This window comes from Amblyomma americanum, chromosome 9, assembly GCF_052857255.1.
Source record: "Amblyomma americanum isolate KBUSLIRL-KWMA chromosome 9, ASM5285725v1, whole genome shotgun sequence".
In the NCBI taxonomy this organism is placed as follows: domain Eukaryota; kingdom Metazoa; phylum Arthropoda; class Arachnida; order Ixodida; family Ixodidae; genus Amblyomma; species Amblyomma americanum.
In genome coordinates this window covers 134284882-134312392 of record NC_135505.1, presented here as the reverse complement: position 1 = coordinate 134312392, position 27511 = coordinate 134284882, and the positions used below count along the sequence as shown (strand labels likewise).

Here is a 27511-nt window from a genome sequence, read left to right as displayed (position 1 = left end):
CGACGCCCACCAACTTGCCTTCGAGATCTCCCTCCCCGGCTGGTTTCGGAGCCTTGGAGCAGCGGTGCTGGTTGGTGGCCGTGATTGAGCGGACCCGGAGCCTTAGACAGCCGTGGGGCGTGACCTGCAGAATTTATTTCTTTGCGCGGTCATGTCTTGCAGGCTGCCCAGCAAGACTACGGCATGAAGGGCGAAGTTGAGGCGTCCATTCCCCAACGAAGTGCGTTTTAGGACAGACGCGTGTGAGTTTGAACGGTTGCGACGCGTCGCCTCGTTGCCCGTACGTGCGACGCGTTGCTACGTTTGTACGTTAAACGATTTACGTATTATTTGTGATGAATGTTAATTGTAACGCGATATACGTATATATTACTGGTGTACATGCTAATTGTAACCCGATATTATCTATATTCTATTGCGCCGTGTCCTGCGTGGACGCCATGTATGTTTATGTATAGTGGTGTATATGTCCCGTTACCAAGTCAACAGCCTTGGGGCGCGAAATCTCAAGATTTGAAGGTGAGGTGCTATCCTTGCCTTTCGCAGTATTAGACCCATTATTTAGATTGCGTGCGAAGTGACTCCTGTATTCGGACGGCAATTGTGGTTCGCGTACTACGCATCGTGCATTGTGGTGAACTGAAATGGACAAAGGACGCTGGGAGACTGTACTAAAGCACTACGATGGAACGCTACCTTGGTGACTGAACGGATGACTCGCGCAGTCTTTCGGCATCGTATTAACGTTCCCCGATATGCTCAGTTCACTCGATATGCATGTTGAGTTTGTTGATGCTTGACACGTGCTGCAGTTGCGGTTTTCGTTGAATGTTTACGTGGGTGGTAGCGCGTATACTTTGGATCCAGAGCCTTGGACAGCCATCGGGCGCGACCTGGAGATTTTTTTTTTTGCGCGGTTATGTCTTGCAGGCTGCCCAGCAAAACTACGGCACGGATGACGAAGTTGAGGCGTCCATGCTCCAACGACGTGCGTTTTAGGACAGACGCGCGCGAGTTTGAACGGTTGCGACGCGTCGCCTCGTTGCCCATACGTGCGACGCGTTGCGACGTTTGTACGTTAAACGATTTACGTATGTGTGATAAATGTTAATTGTAACGGGATATACGTATATATAATGATGTATATATATTACGTATATATTACTCCTGCTGTTGCGATCTTCTACTCGAAGGACATTTGTGAACAGTGTCCACAATAAAAAGCCTTTATTGCATTGCAGTGTTCAACAATGTCGTGTGGGACCTAACCCCAGACTATCAAAGGACCCTCGCAATTCACTGCAGTCTGCTCTAATGCTGTTGAGACTGAAAATGAAAAAAAAAATAGAATCGCTGCCACGTGCAGACACAGTTGAAAGATATGAAAGATGACAGAACTCGTCTGAACAATCGCGTCCTCTGAAGCGACTCGCCAGAGTAACCATCACTACAGCTTCAATCCACTGCGCCGCAGCCACACACGAAGTGCTATTATTAAAGATGAAAGTAAAAATCCGAAGCCCTTCACTACGGCCGCTTTCGTCCTCCCTTGGTTCATTCCTGCAGCACGTCTCAGGTGTCCACTCAGAGAGGAAGTTACTGCGTCATTACTTTCCTTAAAAACAAATTGGCCGCTGCTGATCGGGTAACTAAACACGGCTTGTAACGCTGTGTGCGTTCTGCACACTGAATAGACAGCGCGCCCAACCTTACTCGCCGCGGTGGCTCAGTGGTTAGGGCGCTCGACTAGTGATCCGGAGTTCCCGGTTTCGAACCCGACCGCGGCGGCCGAGTTTCGATTCGAGGCGAAACGCAAAAGGCGCTCGCGTGCTGTGCGATGTCAGTGCACGTTAAAGATCCCCTGGTGGTCGAATTTATTCCGGAACCCTCCACTACGGCACCTCTTTCTTACTTTCTTATTGCACTCCCTCCTTTATCCCTTTCCGTACGGCGCGGTTCAGGTGTCCGCCGATATGTGAGACAGATACTGCGCCATTTCCTTTCCCCCAAAACCAATTTTCAATTTTTTTTCCGCGCCCACCCTCGCAGGTGGCAGTTAATGGTCGATCGCGAGAGGTTGTTCACCCAATGAACGTTGCGGCCTGTTGCTGCAGTGCAGCGTGACTGGCCACAACGTCGTCGGCTCTAATGCATGCAGCTCACATCTCTCTCTCTACCCGCCGCCACGTACCTCTAAGCGGATTTGAGGCGTCCACTGACCCAGAGAGCCAGTTATGAGCCCTCCATTTCCTCAAAATCACCGGAGTCAAGAACGTTGTCAACGCCAACGAACGCCTACAACCAATATCTTGTTTTGGTTAGTGGCCCTTTATTAATAAAATAACAATGGCAGTAAAAGTTATTGCTAGCCACAACACCTGACCTCACCTTGACGGGGAGCGGCACTAGAGCCACGTGGTGCAATACAAACGAGGATCTGGGAAGCGATCACAAGATCATAGAAGTGGTGGTAGAAGGAGGCCAGACAATTCCCGGGAAACGGAAGGTAGAGGCCGTAAATTGGGACGCTTTCAGGGCACTCAGGGACAACCCGGCTCCCGTCTCTGACATTGCGGAATGGAGCGATGGGGTGGTACGGTCTGCTAAAGAGGCCACCGAAGCGGTGGAAATCGAGGGGGACAACGAAGCCGTAGACCGGAGATTAATAAATCTCTGGAGGAAAAAGAAAGAGTTGGAGGATCGACTTCGACACAGGAGATGGGATCGGAATATCAGGAAACAGATAGCGGCTTTAAACAGAGAAATTGAAGAGCACGCAATCGCACTCACGAAGCAGAATTCGGGGAACGTCTGCGATCAGATGGAGACGAATATGAGTAGCGCACGAACGTGGTGACTTCTTCGCCACCTCTTAGATCCGGATAGCACAAAGTCAGCGTCCAAACAACAGCTGGAAAGACTGGCGCATCAGTTTGAAGGCACTAAGAAGGAACTATTAGAAGAAGTTCGCAACAGGTACATAAATCCCGCCGGACCCGAACCCCTCCCGGACTATGAAGGGGGAGAGAATTCGGAATTAGACGCCCCGCTCTCCATGGCAGAAGTCAGAGCGGAGATTAATCGCCTGCGGACTAAGTCAGCAGCGGGGCCGGATAGAGTGAGCAACAGAATGCTTCGTAATTTAAACGACAGGTCCATCGCCAACATAGCAACGTACATGCAGGAATGCTGGGAGAAAGGGACGATACCACAGGAGTGGAAACTCGCAAATCTCATTTTCATTCCCAAGTCGGGGAAGAAACTGGGCCTCGAGAACCTCAGGCCGATATCGCTCACCTCCTGCGTGGGTAAGCTTATGGAACATGTCGTTCAGACGCGGCTCAGTAGGTACATAGAGGACAATGGGCTATACCCAGACACCATGATCGGCTTCCGACCAAAGCTGTCGGCATGCGACGTGATGCTGCAACTCAAGGACCAAAATATAGATAAGCAAACCCGAGACACGAAAGTGATTGTGGGGTTGGATGTGGCAAAGGCATTTGACAACGTGAGGCACGTGTCGATATTAGAGAATCTGAACTCACTAAATGTAGGTAAGAGAGTGTATAGTTACATCAAGGACTTTCTTACGAACAGGAAAGCCACTCTCAAGATAGGGGAAGACTCCATCGAGGACATTATACTTGGTAACACAGGAACGCCGCAAGGCTCGGTGTTATCACCGACCCTCTTCAACATTGCGATGTTGAGACTCCCCGAACTGTTGGCGGACATTGAGAATTTAAACCACACAATATACGCGGATGACATAACATTATGGATAAATAAGGGGAGCGACGGACAAATTGAAAGCTCTCTTCAAAAAGCAATTGACATCATTGAATAGTACCTGAAACCCAAGGGACTTAAATGCTCGGCCGAAAAGTCGGAAGCACTGTTCCTGATGCCCCCTGGAAAACGGCGGCTTCACCAAAAGCACGAGGCAGACATCCACCTGTATGTCAATGGCGGAGAGATCCCCGCGGTTGACAGTATCCGCGTCCTCGGGCTAAGGATTCAGGCGAATCGGAAGAATCATGAAACGCTTGCTAGGTTAGAAGCTAGTGCAAATCAGACGTGTCGTCTTATCAGAAGAATAGCGAACAGGCACGCTGGGATGAAGGAGGCGAATCTCTTGAGACTCGTGCAAGCCTTCGTAATCAGTAGGATAGTGTACGTGGCACCCTACCTGAAACTCAACGGAGCGGAACGGAACAAGCTCGAAATCATTATCAGGAAAAGTGTCAAGGTCGCACTCGGCCTACCCCCGAACACATCCACCGAGAGACTTATGAAGCTAGAGGTCTCCAACACTCTCGCGGAGCTCATTGAGGCTGCCCTTACCGCTCAGCATCAAAGGCTACTCGGTTCTGAAACGGGGAGGAAAATTTTAGAGAGATTGGGCTACGAGCCCAAGCATGAACATGCCCGCTCACGAGACATACCACGACAAATCAGGGACAAGATTAAAATCCCTCCGCTGCCCAGAAACATGCACCCCGCCTTTCACGAAGGCAGGCGCAAAGACAGGTCAGAAGCATTACATGCTAGGTATACAGGTCGACAGGACGTCCTGTATACGGACGCTGCAATATATGAGAGCAAAGCCGCACACGCGGCTGTGGCGGTTAAGGAAGACGGAACCCCGGTGGCGTGCTGCACAGTCCGTGGTGTCAAGACAGTAGAAGCTGAGGAAGTGGCGATAGCCTTAGCCGCCAGCCAAGGAGGGGTCAAGGTGGTCATTAGCGATTCAAAAAACGCTGTGAGAAATTACGAATCGGGGAGGGTGACGGAGACTGCCATCCGTATATTAAGCAGGGAAGGAGGACCCAGAGAACTGGTTCTGCTCGTTTGGGCACCAGCTCACCAAGGACTTAAAGGGAACGAGGAGGCTCATTCGGTCGCCCGAGGTCTCACTTACCGGTCGACCCCTGGGACCTCCCAAATCTCTGGAAGTACAAACAGCACAGAGGATATGCGCGCATACCAGGAAATCACACAATACTACAGACTAAATCGTCAGATTTATCCGGGAGCGGACAAAACGCTCAATAAAATAGAGGAGGTTCTTTGGAGGAAATTACAGACAGGGGTTTTTCCCAACCCAGTACTCTACAGCAAGTGGCATCCTACAGTATTCAGGTCAAAGTGCAAATTTTGCGATCAGCCAGCAAATTTGGTCCACATGGTGTGGACGTGCCCGGCTAAATATGATAGCTCACGCACTATAGAATCCTGGGAGGCTTTGCTCCGCAGCCCAGACGCCAACGTCCAGCAAGACATCATCGGTCAAGCCCTTGCTGCTGCTGTATCCCAAGGGATCCCGGCCGACGGCTAGGGCCGACAGGGGAGATGGACTTCTCTCCTGGCGTTCATTGACTGGTGTTACAATAAAGTTGTTTCTCTCTCTCTCTAGCCGCGGTATCTGCCATCGAAACCTGGAGCACCTGAGCTGCGGGTAGAAGGAATAAAAGGACAGAGAGTGTACAGGGAGAGGGAAGAAAGATAGTAATGGCCTATAGCATATATATATATATATATAGCTGCCACAACGTTGCCAATGCCAACGCATGAGGCGCACATCTGTCAATACCGCCACGTAGCTTAAAGCGCGACTGAGGTGTCCACTGTCCCAGGGGGGCAGTTATGCGCATTTTCTTTGCTTTCGAAGCTCCCGCTAAAAAAAATTGTTTTTTGGTGAAAGGAAATGGGGCAGTATCTGTCTCACATATCGGCCGACACCTTACCGCGCAGTAAGGGAAGGGATAAAGGAGGGAGTGAAATAAGAAAGGAAGAAAGAGGCACCGTAGTGGAGGGCTCCGTGATAATTTCGGCCACATGAGGATCTTTTAACCCACCGCGGTTGCTCAGTGGTTAGGGTTCTCGACTACTGATCCGGAGTTCCCGGGTTCGAACCCGACCGCAGCGGCTGCGTTTTTATGGAAAGAAAACGCTAAGGCGCCCGTGTGCTGTGCGATGTCAGTGCACGTTAAAGATCCCCAGGTGGTCGAAATTATTCCGGAGCCCTCCACTACGGCACCTCTTCTTCCTTTATTCTTTCACTCCCTCCTTTATCCCTTCCCTTACGGCGCGGTTCAGGTGTCCAACGATATATGAGACAGATACTGCGCCATTTCATTTCCCCCAAAACCTATTATTATTATTATTATGAGGATCTTTAACGTGCACTGACATCGCACAGCACATGGGCGCATTTTGCGTTTCGCCTCCATCGAAACGCGGCCGCCGGGTCGGGTTCGAACCCGGGAACTCCGGATCAGTAGCTTTTACTGAAGTGTGGCAAACGCCGAAGTGGTTTATTTTTTAATGCTGGAATGGATTCCAGGGATTTCGTGGCAGGTCTTCATGAACCAATTTTGGTGTCCGCATGCTCAGAGCGCTTCAATAATAACAAAGCTCAGCGCCGCCTTTATAAACGTGTACTTTACACATGACTAGGTATAGATACAGTGCACACAGCTCCGCGGCACATGTCTTATTCGCTTTAACCGTGGAAGCTTGGAAGAAGTAGTAGTAGACGAAGAAGAAGGTAGCCTCGATAAAATACAGGGGCTTTTATTTGAAATTAGTGGGAATTAGTTTCGTGGAAGTTGCATCCAGGGGTTTCCGGGTGTCCCTGGAGTATTTTTGGGGCCTGGTTTACATTATTTGACTGATATTCGTTTTAATTGCCACCCCCACAGACGAATTTCTTCTGGCGGTACAACTGCCCACAGTTGGCGTAGCTCATTTCAATGATCGTTAACCGTCGAAACATACAAAAAGGCCTGAACGCTGGTGTGCTCAACATGAGCGCTTCTAGTTGTAGGCGAACTCGACACATGAGACAGTCGTCGGGTCGCGCACGTACAGCTTCCACTATACAGCAAGAGCAGAGAGTTTGGGCACAGCCACATTGCTCGCTGGGCAGCAATGTGCACCTGACGTTCTCCCCATTCCAGGTGCGCGGCGCACAGCAGCGGCTCAGCGAATAATAAGTCAACGCCCAGTGAGCTCATAGTACTGATGCACAAAGCAATATAGAACGCAAAATATGGCGACGCACAGATTGACAGTGGTGCTAACGCACGTTGAAGGCAACCTTGTTTGAATGTTCGCCATGCGAATCGACTAATAGCTCTTGTTAGTGAGGAATCCAGACCTACTTGGCCTGCATGGCTACAGATTGTTGAGAGCTTCCACGCGTCCGTTAAGGTCAACGCCCACCTGGGCATGGGTCTCGGAAGGAAGTCGAACGCAGGTCGTTTTGGTCACGACGTTCTACGCTACGTCAAATGTGACACCGGTACCGTAACACTGGACGGCGTCCTTCATACGCGTATAGGATCGATGGAGGATGTCTGCCATACAAGGCAGCGTTCCTCGTAGGGACGTTTTCAAAGGTGCCAGGAAAGCTTTGAAAAGGTTTTAAAAGATTTATTTCGTATTTCTCAATAACGTCCCACGAAACTCTTGTTTAGGCACACTAAATTTAATTGGCGAACAAGCATCTGTGCGACGTCAGTGAAAAACAGCTCTCTCGATCGTAGGGGTTTATCTGCAGTGCACGGCGATTACGTCAGATAATTGCTGAAGACTGCGCGTCTAGACGAAAATAAATACTACAAACCCACGCAGAAAGAACGTTTGGAGGAGCTGTTGATGGAATATACTCCAAATAGTTGTTCTTAAAAGCCCTGTATTCAATTGAAGTGATCTTCTTCTTCCTCTGCCACTACTTCTTCCGAGCCACTCTTGATGACGTGGACAAACTACTGTACACTGCCCCGTACGCAAGGCCATCTCTATATTGATGCTTGCATATAAAGACGCTACTGCTCCTCGTTATTATTCAAACAATTTGTGCACTGCGGACGCCAGATTTGGTCTGCTAAAACCAGACGCGGCAGCCCTAGACCACATTTCGGCATTAAGAAAAAACGGACGCAATTTTCGTGTACAATATTTCTGTAAAAGTAAACGAATTCTTGTAAAATTCTTCACTTTTTAATTAATTCGGGACGTCCGGCATGAACAAAAAAAAAATTCATATAAGCTCGAGAAGAGAACGAGGTGGCGCTGAGGGTATAAAAGGCGCGCCGGAACGCCGGGCCGGTCAGAACCCGATCAAGATGGCGACGGTTGCTCTGCTCTCTCGGACCTCGTTGAGCGTCCACTTCTGCGAGCGGCAGCGCCGACGGCTCTCGGCGGCCCAACCAGGATTCCAGTTCGGTCCTCAGCCCCGCTGCTCGCCAGGCCTCCGGCGACACACTCCGCCAAGTTGGCCGCCGGCCTGCCGTTACCAGCACCTGGCGAAAGGAACACCTGCGGATCTGGCGGATCCTGGCTTCGTGGACGCTGGCCTCAGCCCTGTGCCGAACCCCATCCAGCTTTCCCGCTTGCATCTCTCTCAAGAGCAGTACCGGGCGAGTGTCATGGGGGGCGGCGTCTTGCCCTTGGCTCGGAATAAGGCACTGGCTGCGTTCCGTGCCGCCTCCAGGGGCCCCTCTGGAGGAGCGTCTTGAGATCGACGCTTCCAGCGGGGCCGCAGCAACACGGCTAGGAGCCCCCACCATCCAGGCGCGACGGTTGACCCGCGCCACCGGCTTCCTCAAGGCAGCTGTGAGCCAGCAGCTGTTCTGGCAGAGGTCTAGCTCCTAGCAGGACTGCTCCCCGGCGTCGACGCCCACCAACTTGCCTTCGACGCCCACCAACTTGCCTTCGAGATCTCCCTCCCCGGCTGGTTTCGGAGCCTTGGAGCAGCGGTGCTGGTTGGTGGCCGTGATTGAGCGGACCCGGAGCCTTAGACAGCCGTGGGGCGTGACCTGCAGAATTTATTTCTTTGCGCGGTCATGTCTTGCAGGCTGCCCAGCAAGACTACGGCATGAAGGGCGAAGTTGAGGCGTCCATTCCCCAACGAAGTGCGTTTTAGGACAGACGCGTGTGAGTTTGAACGGTTGCGACGCGTCGCCTCGTTGCCCGTACGTGTGACGCGTTGCTACGTTTGTACGTTAAACGATTTACGTATTATTTGTGATCAATGTTAAGTGTAACGCAATATACGTATATATTACTGGTGTACATGCTAATTGTAACCCGATATTATCTATATTCTATTGCGCCGTGTCCTGCGTGGACGCCATGTATGTTTATGTATAGTGGTGTATATGTCCCGTTACCAAGTCAACAGCCTTGGGGCGCGAAATTTCAATATTTGAAGGTGAGGTGCTGTCCTTGCCTTTCGCAGTATTAGACCCATTATTGAGATTGCGTGCGAAGTGACTCCTGTATTATGGCCATTGTGGTTCGCGTACTACGCATCGTGCACTGTGGTGAACTAAAATGGACAATGGACGCTGGGATACGGTACTAAAGCACTACGATGGAACGCTACCTTGGTTGGTGACTGAACGGATGACTCGCGCAGTCCTTCGGTATCGTATTAACGGTTCCCGATATGCTCAGTTTACTCGATATGCATGTTGAGTTGTTGATGCTTGACACCTGCTGCAGTTGCGGTTTTCGTTGAATGTTTACGTGGGCGGTAGCGCGTATACTTTGGATCCAGAGCCTTGGACAGCCATCGGGCGCGACCTGGAGATTTTTTTTTGCGCGGTCATGTCTTGCAGGCTGCCCAGCAAAACTACGGCACGGAGGACGAAGTTGAGGCGTCCATGCTCCAACGACGTGCGTTTTAGGACAGGCGCGCGCGAGTTTGAACGGTTGCGACGCGTCGCCTCGTTGCCCATACGTGCGACGCGTTGCGACGTTTGTACGTTAAACGATTTACGTATGTGTGATAAATGTTAATTGTAACGGGATATACGTATATATAATGGTGTATATATATTACGTATATATTACTCCTGCTGTTGCGATCTTCTACTCGAAGGACATTTGTGAACAGTGTCCACAATAAAAAGCCTTTATTTCATTGCAGTGTTCAACAATGTCGTGTGGGACCTAACCCCGGACTATCAAAGGACCCTCGCAATTCACTGCAGTCTGCTCTAATGCTGTTGAGACTGAAAATGAAAAAAGAAAACTAGAATCGCTGCCACGTGCAGACACAGTTGAAAGATATGAAAGATGACAGAACTCGTCTGAACAATCGCGTCCTCTGAAGCGACTCGCCAGAGTAACCATCACTACAGCTTCAATCCACTGCGCCGCAGCCACACACGAAGTGCTATTATTAAAGATGAAAGTAAAAATCCGAAGCCCTTCACTACGGCCGCTTTCGTCCTCCCTTGGTTCATTCCTGCAGCACGTCTCAGGTGTCCACTCAGAGAGGAAGTTACTGCGTCATTACTTTCCTTAAAAACAAATTGGCCGCTGCTGATCGGGTAACTAAACACGGCTTGTAACGCTGTGTGCGTTCCGCACACTGAATAGACAGCGCGCCCAACCTCGCTCGCCGCGGTGGCTCAGTGGTTAGGGTTCTCGACTACTGATCCGGAGTTCCCGGGTTCGAACCCGACCGCAGCGGCTGCGTTTTTATGGAAAGAAAACGCTAAGGCGCCCGTGTGCTGTGCGATGTCAGTGCACGTTAAAGATCCCCAGGTGGTCGAAATTATTCCGGAGCCCTCCACTACGGCACCTCTTCTTCCTTTATTCTTTCACTCCCTCCTTTATCCCTTTTCTTACGGCGCGGTTCAGGTGTCCAACGATATATGAGACAGATACTGCGCCATTTCATTTCCCCCAAAACCAATTATTATTATTATTATGAGGATCTTTAACGTGCACTGACATCGCACAGCACACGGGCGCATTTTGCGTTTCGCCTCCATCGAAACGCGGCCGCCGGGTCGGGTTCGAACCCGGGAACTCCGGATCAGTAGCTTTTACTGAAGTGTGGCAAACGCCGAAGTGGTTTATTTTTTAATGCTGGAATGGATTCCAGGGATTTCGTGGCAGGTCTTCATGAACCAATTTTGGTGTCCGCATGCTCACAGCGCTTCAATAATAACAAAGCTCAGCGCCGCCTTTATAAACGTGTACTTTACACATGACTAGGTATAGATACAGTGCACACAGCTCCGCGGCACATGTCTTATTCGCTTTAACCGTGGAAGCTTGGAAGAAGTAGTAGTAGACGAAGAAGAAGGTAGCCTCGATAAAATACAGGGGCTTTTATTTGAAATTAGTGGGAATTAGTTTCGTGGAAGTTGCATCCAGGGGTTTCCGGGTGTCCCTGGAGTATTTTTGGGGCCTGGTTTACATTATTTGACTGATATTCGTTTTAATTGCCACCCCCACAGACGAATTTCTTCTGGCGGTACAACTGCCCACAGTTGGCGTAGCTCATTTCAATGATCGTTAACCGTCGAAACATACAAAAAGGCCTGAACGCTGGTGTGCTCAACATGAGCGCTTCTAGTTGTAGGCGAACTCGACACATGAGACAGTCGTCGGGTCGCGCACGTATAGCTTCCACTGTACAGCAAGAGCAGAGAGCTTGAGCCCAGCCATATTGCTCGCTGGGCAGCTATGTGCACCTGACGCTCTCCCCATTGCAGGTGCGCGGCGCACAGCAGCAGCCCAGCGAATAATAAGTCAACGCCCAGTGAGCTCTTAGTACCGACGCACGAAGCAATATAGCACGCAAAATACGGAGACGCACATATTGGCAGTGCTGCCAACGCACGTTGAAGGCAACCTTGTTTGAATGTTCGCCATGCGAATCGACTAATAGCTCTTGTTAGTGAGGAATCCAGACCTACTTGGCCTGCATGGCTACAGATTGTTGAGAGCTTCCACGCGTCCGTTAAGGTCAACGCCGACCTGGGCATGGGTCTCGGAAGGAAGTCGAACGCAGGTCGTTCGTTCTACGCTACGTCAAATGTGACACCGGTACCGTAACACTGGACGGCGTCCTTCATACGCGTATAGGATCGATGGAGGATGTCTGCCATACAAGGCAGCGTTCCTCGTAGGGACGTTTTCAAAGGTGCCAGGAAAGCTTTGAAAAGGTTTTAAAAGCTCTATTTCGTATTTCTCAATAACGTTCCATGATACTGTTGTTTAGGCACACTAAATTTAATTGGCGAACAAGCATCTGTGCGACGTCAGTGAAAAACAGCTCTCTCGATCGTAGGGGTTTATCTGCAGTGCACGGCGATTACGTCAGATAATTGCTGAAGACTGCGCGTCTAGACGAAAATAAATACTACAGACACACGCAGAAAGAACGTTTGGAGGAGCTGTTGATGTAATATACTCCAAATAATTGTCATTGAAAGCCCTGTATTCAATTGAGGTGATCTTCTTCTTCCTCTGCTACTACTACTTCCGAGCCACTCTTGATGACGTGGACAAACTACTGTACACTGCCCCATACGCAAGGCCATCTCTATATTGGTGCTTGCATATAAAGACGCTACTGCTCCTCGTTATTATTCAAACAATTTGTGCACTGCGGACGCCAGATTTGGTCTGCTAAAACAGACGCGGCAGCCCTAGACCACATTTCGGCATTAAGAAAAAACGGACGCAATTTTCGTGTACAATATTTCGGTAAAAGTAAACGATTTCTTGTACAATTCTTCACTTTTTAATTAATTCGGGACGTCCGGCATGAACAAAACAAAAAATTCTAACAAGCTCGAGAAGAGAACGAGGTGGCGCTGAGGGTATAAAAGGCGCGCCGGAACGCCGGGCCGGTCAGAACCAGATCAAGATGGCGACGGTAGCTCTGCTCTGTCGGACCTCGTTGAGCGTCCACTTCTGCGAGCGGCAGCGCCGACGGCTCTCGGCGGCCCAACCAGGATTCCAGTTCGGTCCTCAGCCCCGCTGCTCGCCAGGCCTCCGGCGACACACTCCGCCAAGTTGGCCGCCGGCCTGCCGTTACCAGCACCTGGCGAAAGGAACACCTGCGGATCTGGCGGATCCTGGCTTCGTGGACGCTGGCCTCAGCCCTGTGCCGAACCCCATCCAGCTTTCCCGCTTGCATCTCTCTCAAGAGCAGTGCCGGGCGAGTGTCATGGGGGGCGGCGCCTTGCCCTTGGCTCGGAATAAGGCACTGGCTGCGTTCCGTGCCGCCTCCAGGGGCCCCTCTGGAGGAGCGTCTTGAGATCGACGCTTCCAGCGGGGCCGCAGCAACACGGCTAGGAGCCCCCACCATCCAGGCGCGACGGTTGACCCGCGCCACCGGCCTCCTCAAGGCAGCTGTGAGCCAGCAGCTGTTCTGGGAGAGGTCTAGCTCCTAGCAGGACTGCTCCCCGGCGTCGACGCCCACCAACTTGCCTTCGACGCCCACCAACTTGCCTTCGACGCCCACCAACTTGCCTTCGAGATCTCCCTCCCCTGCTGGTTTCGGAGCCTTGGAGCACCGGCGTCGACGCCCACCAACTTGCCTTCGAGATCTCCCTCCCCGGCTGGTTTCGGAGCCTTGGAGCACCGGCGTCGACGCCCACCAACTTGCCTTCGAGATCTCCCTCCCCGGCTGGTTTCGGAGCCTTGGAGCAGCGGTGCTGGTTGGTGGCCGTGATTCAGCGGACCCGGAGCCTTAGACAGCCGTGGGGCGTGACCTGCAGAATTTATTTCTTTGCGCGGTCATGTCTTGCAGGCTGCCCAGCAAGACTACGGCATGGAGGACGAAGTTGAGGCGTCCATTCCCCAACGAAGTGCGTTTTAGGACAGACGCGTGTGAGTTTGAACGGTTGCGACGCGTCGCCTCGTTGCCCGTACGTGCGACGCGTTGCGACGTTTGTACGTTAAACGATTTACGTATTATTTGTGATGAATGTTAATTGTAACGCGATATACGTATATATTACTGGTGTACATGCTAATTGTAACCCGATATTATCTATATTCTATTGCGCCGTGTCCTGCGTGGACGCCATGTATGTTTATGTATAGTGGTGTATATGTCCCGTTACCAAGTCAACAGCCTTGGGGCGCGAAATCTCAAGATTTGAAGGTGAGGTGCTGTCCTTGCCTTTCGCAGTATTAGACCCATTATTGAGATTGCGTGCGAAGTGACTCCTGTATTCGGACGGCAATTGTGGTTCGCGTACTACGCATCGTGCACTGCGGTGAACTAAAATGGACAATGGACGCAGGGATACAGTACTAAAGCACTACGATGGAACGCTACCTTGGTTGGTGACTGAACGGATGACTCGCGCAGTCCTTCGGTATCGTATTAACGGTTCCCGATATGCTCAATTTACTCGATATGCATGTTGAGTTTGTTGATGCTTGACACCTGCTGCAGTTGCGGTTTTCGTTGAATGTTTACGTGGGCGGTTGCGCGTATACTTTGGATCCAGAGCCTTGGACAGCCATCGGGCGCGACCTGGAGATTTTTTTTTTTTTGCGCGGTCATGTCTTGCAGGCTGCCCAGCAAAACTACGGCACGGAGGACGAAGTTGAGGCGTCCATGCTCCAACGACGTGCGTTTTAGGACAGACGCGCGCGAGTTTGAACGGTTGCGACGCGTCGCCTCGTTGCCCATACGTGCGACGCGTTGCGACGTTTGTACGTTAAACGATTTACGTATGTGTGATAAATGTTAATTGTAACGGGATATACGTATATATAATGGTGTATATATATTACGTATATATTACTCCTGCTGTTGCGATCTTCTACTCGAAGGACATTTGTGAACAGTGTCCACAATAAAAAGCCTTTATTTCATTGCAGTGTTCAACAATGTCGTGTGGGACCTAACCCCGGACTATCAAAGGACCCTCGCAATTCACTGCAGTCTGCTCTAATGCTGTTGAGACTGAAAATGAAAAAAGAAAACTAAAATCGCTGCCACGTGCAGACACAGTTGAAAGATATGAAAGATGACAGAACTCGTCTGAACAATCGCGTCCTCTGAAGCGACTCGCCAGAGTAACCATCACTACAGCTTCAATCCACTGCGCCGCAGCCACACACGAAGTGCTATTATTAAAGATGAAAGTAAAAATCCGAAGCCCTTCACTACGGCCGCTTTCGTCCTCCCTTGGTTCATTCCTGCAGCACGTCTCAGGTGTCCACTCAGAGAGGAAGTTACTGCGTCATTACTTTCCTTAAAAACAAATTGGCCGCTGCTGATCGGGTAACTAAACACGGCTTGTAACGCTGTGTGCGTTCCGCACACTGAATAGACAGCGCGCCCAACCTCACTCGCCGCGGTGGCTCAGTGGTTAGCGCGCTCGACTAGTGATCCGGAGTTCCCGGTTTCGAACCCGACCGCGGCGGCCGAGTTTCGATTCGAGGCGAAACGCAAAAGGCGCCCGTGTGCTGTGCGATGTCAGTGCACGTTAAAGATCCTCTGGTGGTCGAAATTATTCCGGGGCCCTCCTCTACGACACCTCTTTCTTCCTTTCTTCTTTCACTCCCTCCTTTATCCTTTTCCGTACGGCGCGGTTCTGGCATGCAGAAGTTGTGATGATTCCCAAGCCAGGAAAGAAGTTGGAGATAAACAATTTGCGCCCTATCTCGCTCACGTCGTGCCTAGGAAAGCTTTTTGAGACAGTCATCACAAGGAGAATACAACAATGCCTAGAAGATGAAGATCTGTACCCGCACAGTATGTTCGGCTTCAGAACAAATCTATCGACGCAGGACATCCTGTTACAGATCAAGGAGGAAGTCGTAGAAGCCGCCCCAGAAACAGCGGAGAACATCATCATGGCACGGGACATCAAGGGCGCGTTCGATAACGTCAGCCATGACGCCATCTTGGAAGGGCTAACCACCACCAACTGCGGAAGAAGAGTACGCGACTACGTAAGGGCCTTCCTGTCAAACCGCACAGCTACGGTTGGACTGGGGGACCTACGCAGCAAGGTCTTCGAAACACCAAACAAAGGCACCCCGCAAGGCTCAGTGATCTCGCCGGTCCTCTTCAACATAGCCATGATTGGGCTAGACAGACAGCTGAGCCAGATAGAGGGGATACAGCACGCTATGTACGCCGATGATATAAAGATCTGGATCAGCCAGGGCTCCCCAGGGCAAAAACAAGATCTCCTGCAGCAGGCAGCCACATGTGTGGAGAACTACGTCAGAGAGAGATGCCTGGCATGCTCCAACGAGAAGTCGGAAATTCTACGAGTGGGCAAGAGACCATCCAAAGAAGTATACAACATAAAAATTGAAGGGGAGGTCCTCCCGGAACGCAACATGATCAAAGTATTGGGAATGTGGATCCAAAGCAGCGGGAAGTGCAGCCACACCTTAAGCCTTCTCCAACAATCAATGCAACAGGTCAGCAGAATGATCACCAGGGTATCACAGAGGAGATTTGGCATGAAGGAGAGTGACACGATCAAGTTAGTCAAGGGCCTGGTGGTCAGCCGCATAACATACTCACTCCCCTACCACAAGATGACACAGCACGAAAAAGAACAAGCCGACACTTTAATCAGGAAGGCTTTCAACACGGCCCTAAATCTACCAAGAAATATGTCAAACGAGAAGCTCCTCAAGTTGGGAGTCCACAATACGTTTGACGAGCTAAAGGAAGCTCAAATAGGAGCCCAAATGTACAGGCTCCAGCAGTCAACCACCGGCCGAGCGCTCCTCCGAAGGCTGGGCTACTTAAGTGAAGAAGTGGAAGATAGGGTTGCGGGCATACCTGATAACATTCGCCAAACACTCAGGGTGTGCCCAATCCCTCGCAACATGGACCCTAATCTGCACGCAGGGAGAAGGGCTGCGAGAGCAGAGTATGTAGAAAAGCACTTAGCTGAAAAAACAAATGTAGTATACATGCAGTATACACAGATGCGGCTTTGCATCGATGGAACAGAAACACGAAGGAACACAGAGTAGTATCGGTGGTGGTGAACCATCAAGGGGACCTAGTCACCAGTATATCACAGAGCGGCTGCAGAGTGTCCGAGGGGGAAGAAGCTGCTGTTGCGCTAGCAGTAGCTGGAGGATACCTTCCTCACCTGCTCACCAGCAGCGTGCTGGCGGTCCAAAAAGGACTGGTCCAGCATGCGTATGAGGTAGCAAGACTCAGTGGGGCCCTGGAATAAGGGCACCACCCCTGGAAGACTCGGAACTTCAACATGAAGACACCCGGGTCCCGCCGAATCGACCAATTTTTGGCGCCAATAAAGTTCTCTATCTCTCTCTCTCTCCATCATTCAGCATTTTGATTTTTCAAACTTGGCGCCACGATTCGTTTTCAAATTTGGCGCTGCGCTTTGCTTTGTCCACACTTTCGGTTTTTTAAATTTGGCGTCACGCTTTAGTTCCGTCCAATTTTGGGGTTTTTCCGCCCCCTTTTTGGGCATTTTCGACTCTAAATAATTAAATAAATACCCCACATGCACTTCATGATTTCCCCTGCGAAATTTTTTGATGCTCCATCTAATGCAACCATTCTTTTTCTTGTAGCTCAATTTGTTCGAACGTTATCGTGATGACAAGCTCTTGATGACACGAAACCACAAGCATAGTATGCAATGCTTAAGCATTAATAATGAGAAGGAAAGTGAAAAATCGCAACCACAAAATTGATCAAATTTCATGCACTGTGTGAAGTTTCGGTTTCGTTCGTGATTTTTTTTTTGTTTAAAGGTCACATGAACAAATAAGCATGGCGCCGCCCATGTAGCCATACCCGAAGCGAAAGAAGACCACGTAGCCACTTTTTTAGTGTTACTAGTTGCAATAAACTAAACTGTTTTGCCGATTCACGAGTGATCGCGAAGTAAGAGCTTGAGCGTGGCTGTTTACCGATACTGACGACATGATAAAAGGAGGTTGAACCCGACCTGTAAAACCGGAGGAAGCGGCTCGAGCGACACGCAAACAGATGTTCTCCCACGGTTCGGATTCAGGTACGCCCGGATTTATTTGTTTCTTGTTATTTGACGGCTAGCTCTCACACTGACCTGATTGCGATGTGATGTGTAAATGGCGCTACCCGTTGTCAGTTCCTTGTCTGACGTGGCGGCGTTAACCTTGGCGTTCGATTATATACCCGATTTGGGAGCGGAACTTGGCTAGGGTGACGTTCCGCTTTAGTTTCCCGGCCCAGGGCGTGCTGGGCCAAGCGTTAATGAAGTTGACCTGTAACGATATCGGCGCTTACCTTCTAATCTATACTTAAGTCTGGCACCCGCAGTTCGTGGCATGACGTTTTTTTTTCTTTAGGACGTTCTACATTGATCAGCGGCTATTAAAAATGAAAGCAGTGTCTAATTCGTTTGTTCTGAATAATTATGTGGCACTTCTTCGCACACGCGCATTCTAGGGTGATATCAGGCCAGCGCTGTGAGTTGCAACAGCGATCGATGTTATGGGGAATATGTGGTGGAAATATGACAGCTCTTTAATATTAATTTCGAGGTCATCCGGAATGTGCATTACCAGCTGCTTTTCACGGACTATCTCGTGTATATATTGACTGTGTGTTGCCGTTAGTGGTTTCTGAAATTCACTTTTGGGTGTCATTATTCCGTCAGAACAATTTAGGTGACAGCACCGTTTGAGCCACTGACATATGCCTTGTGCTAGATTGCCACTACTAAGCAGTGCAAGTTGTTGTCACAGCGTACAAATGAAACAGGCGAGCATACGGGATTACGTGTTAACAAGAGGCAAACACGTATAATTGGCCTCTGGATGGAAAGAGACATCCGAGAGATCTAGTTTGATGTACGCGTCTTTTTTTTTTGCTCAGATACACTTTTCAAACACAATAGAAGGGTGTATCCATGTTTTGCCAGCATTAGAGATGGTGGAATTTGCCCCAGGCCAGTAGTAGGGCACCTTAGCCACTGTACCTTTGTGTCTGACTTGTGTCGTCATGCGGAGCACATTGCATTTTACAGTGCTGTACAATTTTTACCATTTTACCAGTCTTCGGTCAGTCTGTAACTTACGTTTTAGAACAAGATGTCCTGCTATAGTGTTGAACTCTGGGACTAGCTCTTTCTGTATGCTACAACTCAATACACAGTATCGGCAATATGCTCCTTCTGATCAATAAACTGATCAAAACTGAGAATCTTCCACTCTCGCTACATGCTTTCATGTCCAGAATATCATGCTCGCCGCTTGTTATTGGCTTGTACACTAAAACTGACCATGGCATATATTTAAAATGTATTCGTTCTGATTTTTTCTTTGTACATACATAACTGCCTTATTCACTTGTGCAATTCATTAGCTATGCCCCCTAGCTATACAGAGCATTTTTATGTACTGTATCGTATCATATGATCATACACCATACAGATCATGTGAAAGCAGCACTATGTTTTACCTAGTTGGGATTTTGGTATAACAGGAGTGCATGTTAGAAGTTTCAGTTCCTTGAATAATGCCATACAAAATTTCAGCCAGTGCTCGTACTCATAGGCATTGCAGGGATAAAGGAGGACCGAAAAACGCTACAACAGAGTGCAAGCAGTCTTAAGATTAGGGATTAGCGAACAAGAGGGATTTAAAAGTAGATATGAGCCAAGATGAAATTCTGGTAATCTGTTTATTTGCAGTTCTTGTTCTAACCATTGTATTAGTTGTCTTTACGGTTATTGATTCTTCCTATAGGTTTTGCCAATCCTGCCTGGACCTTATGAGGTCTGCAGTATTGTGTAAATAAAAACAATAAGTAAAAATTGCACTGTGCTGCAACACTTATTTAACAGTTGATCGAATACAGTGAAAAAAAAAGGGACGTTGACGATGACGATGATTGCTTTAATTGTGGTGTCGTCACATTTTCTCTTTGCCTCCAGCGTGACCTTGGCGTTCTACAATGGACGATCCCGACCACAATGACCACCTTATCCAGCAGCTCAAGGACATTGTGAGGTCCAATGAGGAAATCCTCAAGAAAAAAGAAAAAGAGCTAGAGGTCTGTTTCACTTTAATTTACTTTGCCCAGAAGGCAATGTCAACAACAGAACTAACAATGTCAATGACTATCATGGCACTGAAATGCCTGACAAGGAATCCTCAATATGCAATCAAATAAACCCCCGCCGCGGTGGCTCAGTGGTTAGGGCGCTCGACTACTGATCCGGAGTTCCCGGGTTCGAACCCGACCGCGGCGGCTGCGTTTTTATGGAGGAAAAACGCTAAGGCGCCCGTGTGCTGTGCGATGTCAGTGCACGTTAAAGATCCCCAGGCGGTCGAAATTGTTCCGGAGCCCTCCACTACGGTACCTCTTCTTCCTTTCTTCTTTCACTCCCTCCTTTATCCCTTGCCTTACGGCGCGGTTCAGGTGTCCAACGATATATGAGACAGATACTGCGCCATTTCCTTTCCCCAGAAAACCAATTATTATTATTGATCAAATAAACCGTAGGAAACTTTCTTGAGAAGTGTTTCTGCAGCCCCACTTTTTTTATTGCAAGAGTGACTGATTGGGCTGGTCAGTAATTCATAGCCAAGACTGAAAGGAAAAAAGCAGCAGCACAAATGTGTTTCTCTTCTGTGCCCCTGTGTCTTTGTTTGTCGTTCTTTTCATATATTGCTGGTTCATATTTTCACAGTATATGATATATACACCGGGTGTCTCAGCTAACTTGAGCCAAGGGTTAAAAAATAAATCATTGGAGATAGGCGAGTGAAACCAGTTGCATATTGGTGACAGCCATCTTGCGCACCACAGGCAACTTTTGTTTTGCAATTAATTAATAATATTAATAATTAATTAATTGTTTATTTAAGTTTAATTATCTAAATTAATAAATATTGACTTTAAACAACAAGTTGCATTTGAAGAGTTGTCGAGCACCTTCAGAAACTCCCATTCCATCATTTAGGACAAGGAAATCCTCACACGTGTCTTTTTTTCCCAGCTCCAAAGAAAGTCCACCAAATTACAACAATAAACCATGTCACTAGCACATTCGCGCACCACGATCGTGCTGCTCTCAAGCGTGGTTTGAGCAGATGAAATCACCTGCAGCCTTGACTCGATGGCCCCACACCAGCGGCAGGCCGATATGTTGGTGATGGCAACTCACACCATCATGTGCGAAATGGCCGACGTGGACGAGAAACCACCAGCAACATATCGGCCTGCCACTGGTGCGAGGCCGTGGAACCAAGGCTGCAGGTGATTTCGTTTGCTCGAACCACACCACAACAAACCACGACAAAGGAAATGGCACAGTATCTGTCTCATATATCGTTGGACACCTGAACCGCGCGTAAGGGAAGGGATAAAGGAGGGAGTGAACGAAGAAAGGAAGAAAAAGGTGCCGTAGTTGAAGGCTCGGGTTTAATTTCCACCACCTGGGGATTTTTAACGTGCAGTGACATCCCCCGTCTCTAATAATTTATTTTTTAACCCTTGGAATGCATATATATATATATATATATATATATATATATATATATATATATATATATATTCAGCTTTTGTGTGGAAGCTGGAACGTCACTTTATTTGAGGTGTGGTCAGTGCTGTTTTGTTTTTCATCCATCCCTTACCATCCTAACCAGCTTCCATGAAACTCTTGATTTCAGATTTTATATACCATGTGCAAAACTGACCACAGATGTTCTGTGAGAGTAAGTTAATGAATTTTGAGAGAAGGAAAATTTAATTGAGGGTGGGTAAAAGCGTGGCGCAGTGATAAGCTTAGGAGCGTCGCTGAAATAAGGCAGCTGTGGCTAGTACGGAGCACGGCATATTATTGGTCATTGGGAAACACCTTTGTCCAGCAGATGACTCTGCTCGAATGAAGGTAATGATGGTGGGGACGATGTGATATGTTGTCATGTTATGTAGCAATTCATCATGTGCAGGATAACACACTGACAGATGTGGCATCTTATGTGTGTGCTGTCGAGGGCTAGGAGTGCCGAGAGAGAGTGCTGTGGTGTATCAGCTTTCCCTGCCGGCCATAATTCTACCTCACCATGCCGTCGTAACCAGCGCCATGATGGAACGACTCCTGGGGACAGCTGCAATCTAATAAGGAAACAAGCATTTTCAATAAGAAGTAAAGCGTTGATAGGCGTGAATGAGTACATCAGTCTGAGCTGAGTATAGTCACAGCTGATTGATGTCATGTGAGAGGAATAAGCAGGACAATAGGAATAGGTTGCAGTGCAATCCGCAGACACATTTCGGTGGTGAATTGCAGCTTACCAATATACCTGAGAAAAAAATGCTTAACAAAAATAATTTCCGGGGGCACCCTGAAATGGGGCAAAAACCTGGTGGCTGATCAACAAACTTGAAAAAAAAAATGACTAGAGACAACACCACAAGTGATAGGAAAATTGCATGTGTATAATTAAATGGCAGAGAATATCATGAAGTAATAGGTAAGTCTGAGATGACAATGTTTTGATCTTAAGAGGGGAAATTAGGCTTAGGGAAAACACGCGATAACACTAAAGTCGAGGGTGGCAGACAGAGAAACTTGAAATGATGGAGTTTAAGAAATGCACAAAAGTAAATCGCCTGCTGTTGCTGCAAGACACTGTTAAAATGGAGGCTACTGGTTTATGCAGTTAGGCTGAGTTAAGTTAGGTTAGGCAACACTCTACAGTTGAGAAGTCAACAAGAAAATCATGTAGTCCAACAGTGTGCAACATATTTTGAAATAAAAGTTGGGTTTTGCTTTTCCAGTGCCATGGATGTTGAGTAACTGACTTTTTTTTTTCCTTTTTACACACTTCACAGGAAATTAGTGCCAAATATAACAAACTGAAGCTGCAGTCAAGAGCAAGAATAGCACAGCTCACAAGTCAAGTAAAGGCCCAGCATGAAGCGTCACCTGAGGGGGTGAGGAATCCTCTACGTTTTGAGATTTTAATTGCACAAGTGTTCTGGTTTTCCGCAAAGATTAAATGAATATATTGTGGTCAAAACTCTTCATTTTGCAAACTTGTGCATACTGACCATGCGCTTCTGCTCGTTCTCAGTGGCAGGATGTAACATTAGGGCAGTCAGGTATTTTTCTTGTTAGCAGTTTCTTTGCCAATAATAACACATTAATTATATTTTGGTAATTTATAGAGTTAACGAATTTCATAAGAGTACCCTTTGTCGTTAATGGTAATGTGCATGTGCATGCAATGTTTTTTTTATGATTTTGCTACATGCAAGTTAATTCCCAGTTCGGTAACTGCTGTCTGATCTTTTTTGTTTATAAACATAACACAGGTAATGTTAACTGTTGCAAAAAAACTTTATTGCTGCGATTTATTGCCATCTTTTCAACTGAAATATGTACATGACCGAACTTATCTATTTTATTGAGTTTTCTGTATCTACAGCGGGAAATTAAAGTGATCCATGGATTCAGAATAATAAATCAGGCCTTCATATAAGCAAGAAAAAACACGAAAAATCACCGCGGGTAAAATACTTGGCACGGTGATTTCAGTGTTTTCTTCGTGGGACCAAAATAGCTAGTGTAAAAAATCTTTGTTTTCAAAGGATTTTCACTTGAAAAAAACTGATGTCTTTAGCAGCTCCCCCTGCACAGCTGTGCTTATTGTATGTGCACTTCTGTGTGATGTCATTGCACGTTGAAGAACCCCAGGTGGTTCTTTAGCATTAATCATTAGCACGTCATTTTGTTTGACAGATGTCATGGTGGCTGTCCTGAATATAGTTGCCAATGCAAAGCATTTCAGTATTGTTAAGTGTTTTGACAGAATTGCTAGAACTTGTCTTGAAATCCAGGGTTCGACGGAAACCCGTCTGGTCGGGTATGTTTTTAACGATTGGTCGGCGCTTGAAGATTTTCCGCCTGGAACTTGTCTTATCTAAATGCTTCTAAATTCATGTGGAAGACATAGTCTACTCATGCTTGCGCTATCATGCACTTATTACAGTCAAGCATGCAGCACCGTGGCGTTCGGCAAATAGTTTTAATAGTCCAAATTTGAACAGGCTATTGGAGTAATGTGGGGGCTCTTACACAGGAACATGTTGAAGATACGTCAAAGCCCTCAACTCCGCATCACGACTCGACCGCGGACGCATCTAGGGGTCGTGTCCGAGTCCTCAAGCACCAGCTGGACGAGGCCAAAACACAGCTGCAGAAGAAAGAGAACGAGATGCAGGCGCTGCGGCAGTCATACGAATCCACCGTTGAGCGACTACAGGAGCAGCTGCTGCAACGAGACCAGGCTCTGATGGAGAGTGCAGAGGCACCTGGTGGCCAGACAGCAAGACAGGTAGCTGTTACGGTGCAGCAGCTCTGAATGCTCTTTAGTGCTTAGCTTTTACAGCGACAGCTGTTAAGTGCCCGTTGCTGGGTTTTGTGTCGTCGTAGTCGTCGGCGTCACCAGTGAGCGCGTTGCCATAGAAACCACTCTGAGGGCATGACATGAGTGGAGGAATCCATCGCCAGTGGGGTGGTTGCCACAGGAACCACCCGGAGGGTAGTTCCCGAGGAAGGAGTGGGAGGGTTGCTGTAAAAGAAGAAAGTTATCACAAGGGTGTAGGAAGGCACAACTGGAGGTAGTTACGACCGTAAGGATCCTGGGGGGGGGTTTACCGAGGAAGGAGGAGGGAGGGTATGGTGAGAACGGAGGAGTCCATCTGGGGCAGCATCTGTGAAACATGCCGCCTGAGGAGAGGGTCATGGTGGCGCCATGCGTCAAGAGTGGTGGAATGGAGTGGAGAGGAGAGATAGCCGAAAAGCAGGTATCTGGGGAAAACAAAAAGAGAGCACTCCAGAACTACTCAGATATGAAGTCGTTCTCATATTCGCTACCGCAACATATCGTAAAATATAAATACCTTAACAGCTGTCGCTGAATCTCGCGTTGCACAGTGGTAACCATGCTGTAAATTTTTTATTGCCTTCTTTCAGGGCATTACTTTCAGCCTGCCACTGCAGCTAGGCTAGGGTGGTGTAACTGGGACGGTGTAACCAAGGTGGTTTACTTTTTGGGGGGTGTAACTGAATAATGTAAACCAGGAGGTATAACCCGAGTGGTGTATTTTAGAGGAATTCAGTGCGGACAAGTACACTCAGGAAGGACTGCCACAGGCCCAGTGCTGTTCTGTCTGGACAAGCTTTGTCCTGTAGGGATCCATCCTGTATGCATTTGTCTGTTTGCACTGAATCGGCCTAAAATAGCAACATACTGTATTTCCAACTAGAGCAGCTACTTGTACTCCCAGGTGGCGTAATCCATGTGGTTCACACCCTGGGTGGTGTAATACAAGTACCATAGTCATAGTGGTGTAATCTAGTCAGTGTAACCTTGACTGTATAAGTTGGGTGGCTTAATCAAGGTGACTTGACCTAACTTGGGTGGTGTAACCCAGGTAGTCTGAGGCGTTGTCATGATGCAGACATCACTTTAGCCCCCAAAGGGGAGTTTTTTTTCTGTGTGACTCTGAGGTAATGTGGTCGACATCAGAAGGGAGTTCGTTTTTCTGTGTGCAGTCCTCTGGCCAGAGGCAGGACAACAGTGGGAGCAGCACCAAGGAGGAAGAGCGGCTGTATGCCCAAATGGTCTACAAGGACTCCAGGATCCTGGAGCTCAACAACCAGATCCTGGAGCTGGAGCGGCGCATCTTGGACCTGCAGGAGAACCTCCGCGAGAAGGACCAGGTCCTCCAGGCACGCAGCAAGGCCATCCAGGTTCGTGTCTCACATTCTCATTGAGTGAAATTGAGTTTTTCACATTAAGATAAATGAACTGGCTTGCACCCCTTGTGCATAGCTAGTTGGGGTCTTTGTACACAACAACAAGAGAGACATAGTATTGCAGATACATAAGGAGTAATGTACTGAAGCACGTAAAACAGAGGAGACACTTAAGCTCCGCCTTAAGGGCATGACGCGATAGCGTAATGGGTTAATTCTCATATATGCATAAGGACATTCTTTACTTTTCGTTCATAGATCCCTGGGAGTCCTCGTACCCCTCCTGGTGCAGTGGTGCAGTGCAGTGCGACAACGCTGCTGGATTTTCTGCGCAATGGCGCCATTAAAGCTATCGCGTTAATAATCTAGATAGCACAAAAGCACAAAAATGTCGGCGTATGAAGCATGTTCACTGGTATCTATTGCATGCATCATTGGCTACTGAGATAGTTACACACAAAGCTAACGTGCTGGTTGTTCGTAGAGCCTGCTTTTAAAAGTGTGTTTGGCATTGGAAATATTGAACTTCTGAAATTCTACACACACAAGCTTTCATGCTGGATGAAACACTAGTGCCATGATGATGTCTTCGCTTTGGAAAAGCTTGCTTGAAAAATCTTGTGGGTGTAATTGGCTGACATTGTGATATATTTTTAATGGTTTTTTTTAGAGACTACTATAGATTTGTGAGATGACATTGGTTTGTTTTCTATATTCCATTGGGGGCTACTCATCTTCTGTTGAAAAGATTATCAGTGGCTAATCATATCAATTGGCAGTCGTCTACCAATGTGTAGTGCTTCGCTTCATGCTTTTGAATTTCCAGTCAGAACCATCAGGTGTCGTCCATCTAGTGGCAGGAAATTGCACAGTTGTTTGCATAACTGAAAATTCATTGTTGTTTACTGTAGTACTAACTGTCAGTTATGCAGATTAAATTTGACTGGCAGCTTTTTTTTCCTTTAGATGCCCTGACTTTCATTTCGTTTGAATGAATCTCATGTGGAATGACCTATGAGAGGTATGAAATATGTCACATGTGTCGTATACGTTTCAGGTGAATTTATTTCTATTCTGAACGCTCAAAATTCCCGTGTTTTATTATTCTCCACAAAATTTTCGCAGAAAGGTAATCTTTGGAATGGATATATATGGTCACCAATATGCATTCTTTTTTCTGTTATTCGCACTTTTTTCTTTTTTTTTTTGTGAGTGGTAAACTCACATGTGTGTTTAATAATTCCTAAATCTGCTCTCTGTGGGTTAATGTGGCTATGATTGATGCTGGTAAGAAATAGTGTGTGATAGCGAACTGGTGCGTCTCACATGCACCTTTGCTCCGTGGCTGCACAGCTCATGACTGAAGACCTGAGCCTTCGAAACAAGACCACCGTTGATGACTTGGACGACACTCGAGCCGAAATGCGCCAAATGCAGCAGAATTTTCTGGAGAAGGTAAAGATACGGTCCAGCAAGAGTGCTGGGCCATTTAGGTCGCTTCATTACGCATGCATGCCCATATCCTTCAGACACGTCCTCAAGTCACTGTGTCTTGTTTCTTCTGCAGTGTGCATTGGTGCCTGGTTTTCCTGCATGTTTACTGCTGCCTGGTTGAGTCTTTTTTGCTCGATTTTAGGCCTGTCTACAGCTGGCGTTAGTTTCCGACATGCCTGAGCTCTGTTTCTGACTGGCCTGCCATGTCTTGGCTTGTTGGGTGACCTCTGCTACGGTGCGCCTAGATATATGGTCCTTTGTGCTGATTTTGTGCTGCGCGTATTGCTTGATTTGGCTTGTGTCTGGCTTTAGCATATGATTTTCCTTGTTTTGTTGGCCACATTTCTTATAAGTCTACTTCCATCTTTCTTTTGCTTTGTTCACAGCCTGTACTTTTTTTCTATCTCCTTCGTTGACCTTTGTTGTATGTCGTCCATCGCACTGCAATTTCGGTCACAGCTTTGTGC

General features: G+C 48.0%; 1 protein-coding gene across 3 annotated transcripts in view; it reads left to right on the top strand.

Annotated features, from left to right (window-relative positions):
- The first annotated feature begins 17541 nt into the window (after positions 1 to 17541).
- Positions 17542 to 27511, top strand: part of LOC144104452 (uncharacterized) — a 35123-nt gene continuing 25153 nt past the window's right edge. For 2 of the 3 annotated variants that reach the window (XM_077637454.1, XM_077637455.1), the window contains exons 1-6: positions 17553 to 17804; positions 19710 to 19828; positions 22619 to 22720; positions 23869 to 24123; positions 25347 to 25544; positions 26904 to 27005. In XM_077637454.1, coding sequence (XP_077493580.1) covers positions 19730 to 19828; positions 22619 to 22720; positions 23869 to 24123; positions 25347 to 25544; positions 26904 to 27005 — 756 coding nt within the window. In that variant the 5' untranslated portion in view covers positions 17553 to 17804; positions 19710 to 19729. Of the gene's footprint in view, positions 17805 to 19709; positions 19829 to 22618; positions 22721 to 23868; positions 24124 to 25346; positions 25545 to 26903; positions 27006 to 27511 lie in introns of all 3 variants that reach the window. The other variant, XM_077637453.1, reaches the window with a different exon arrangement.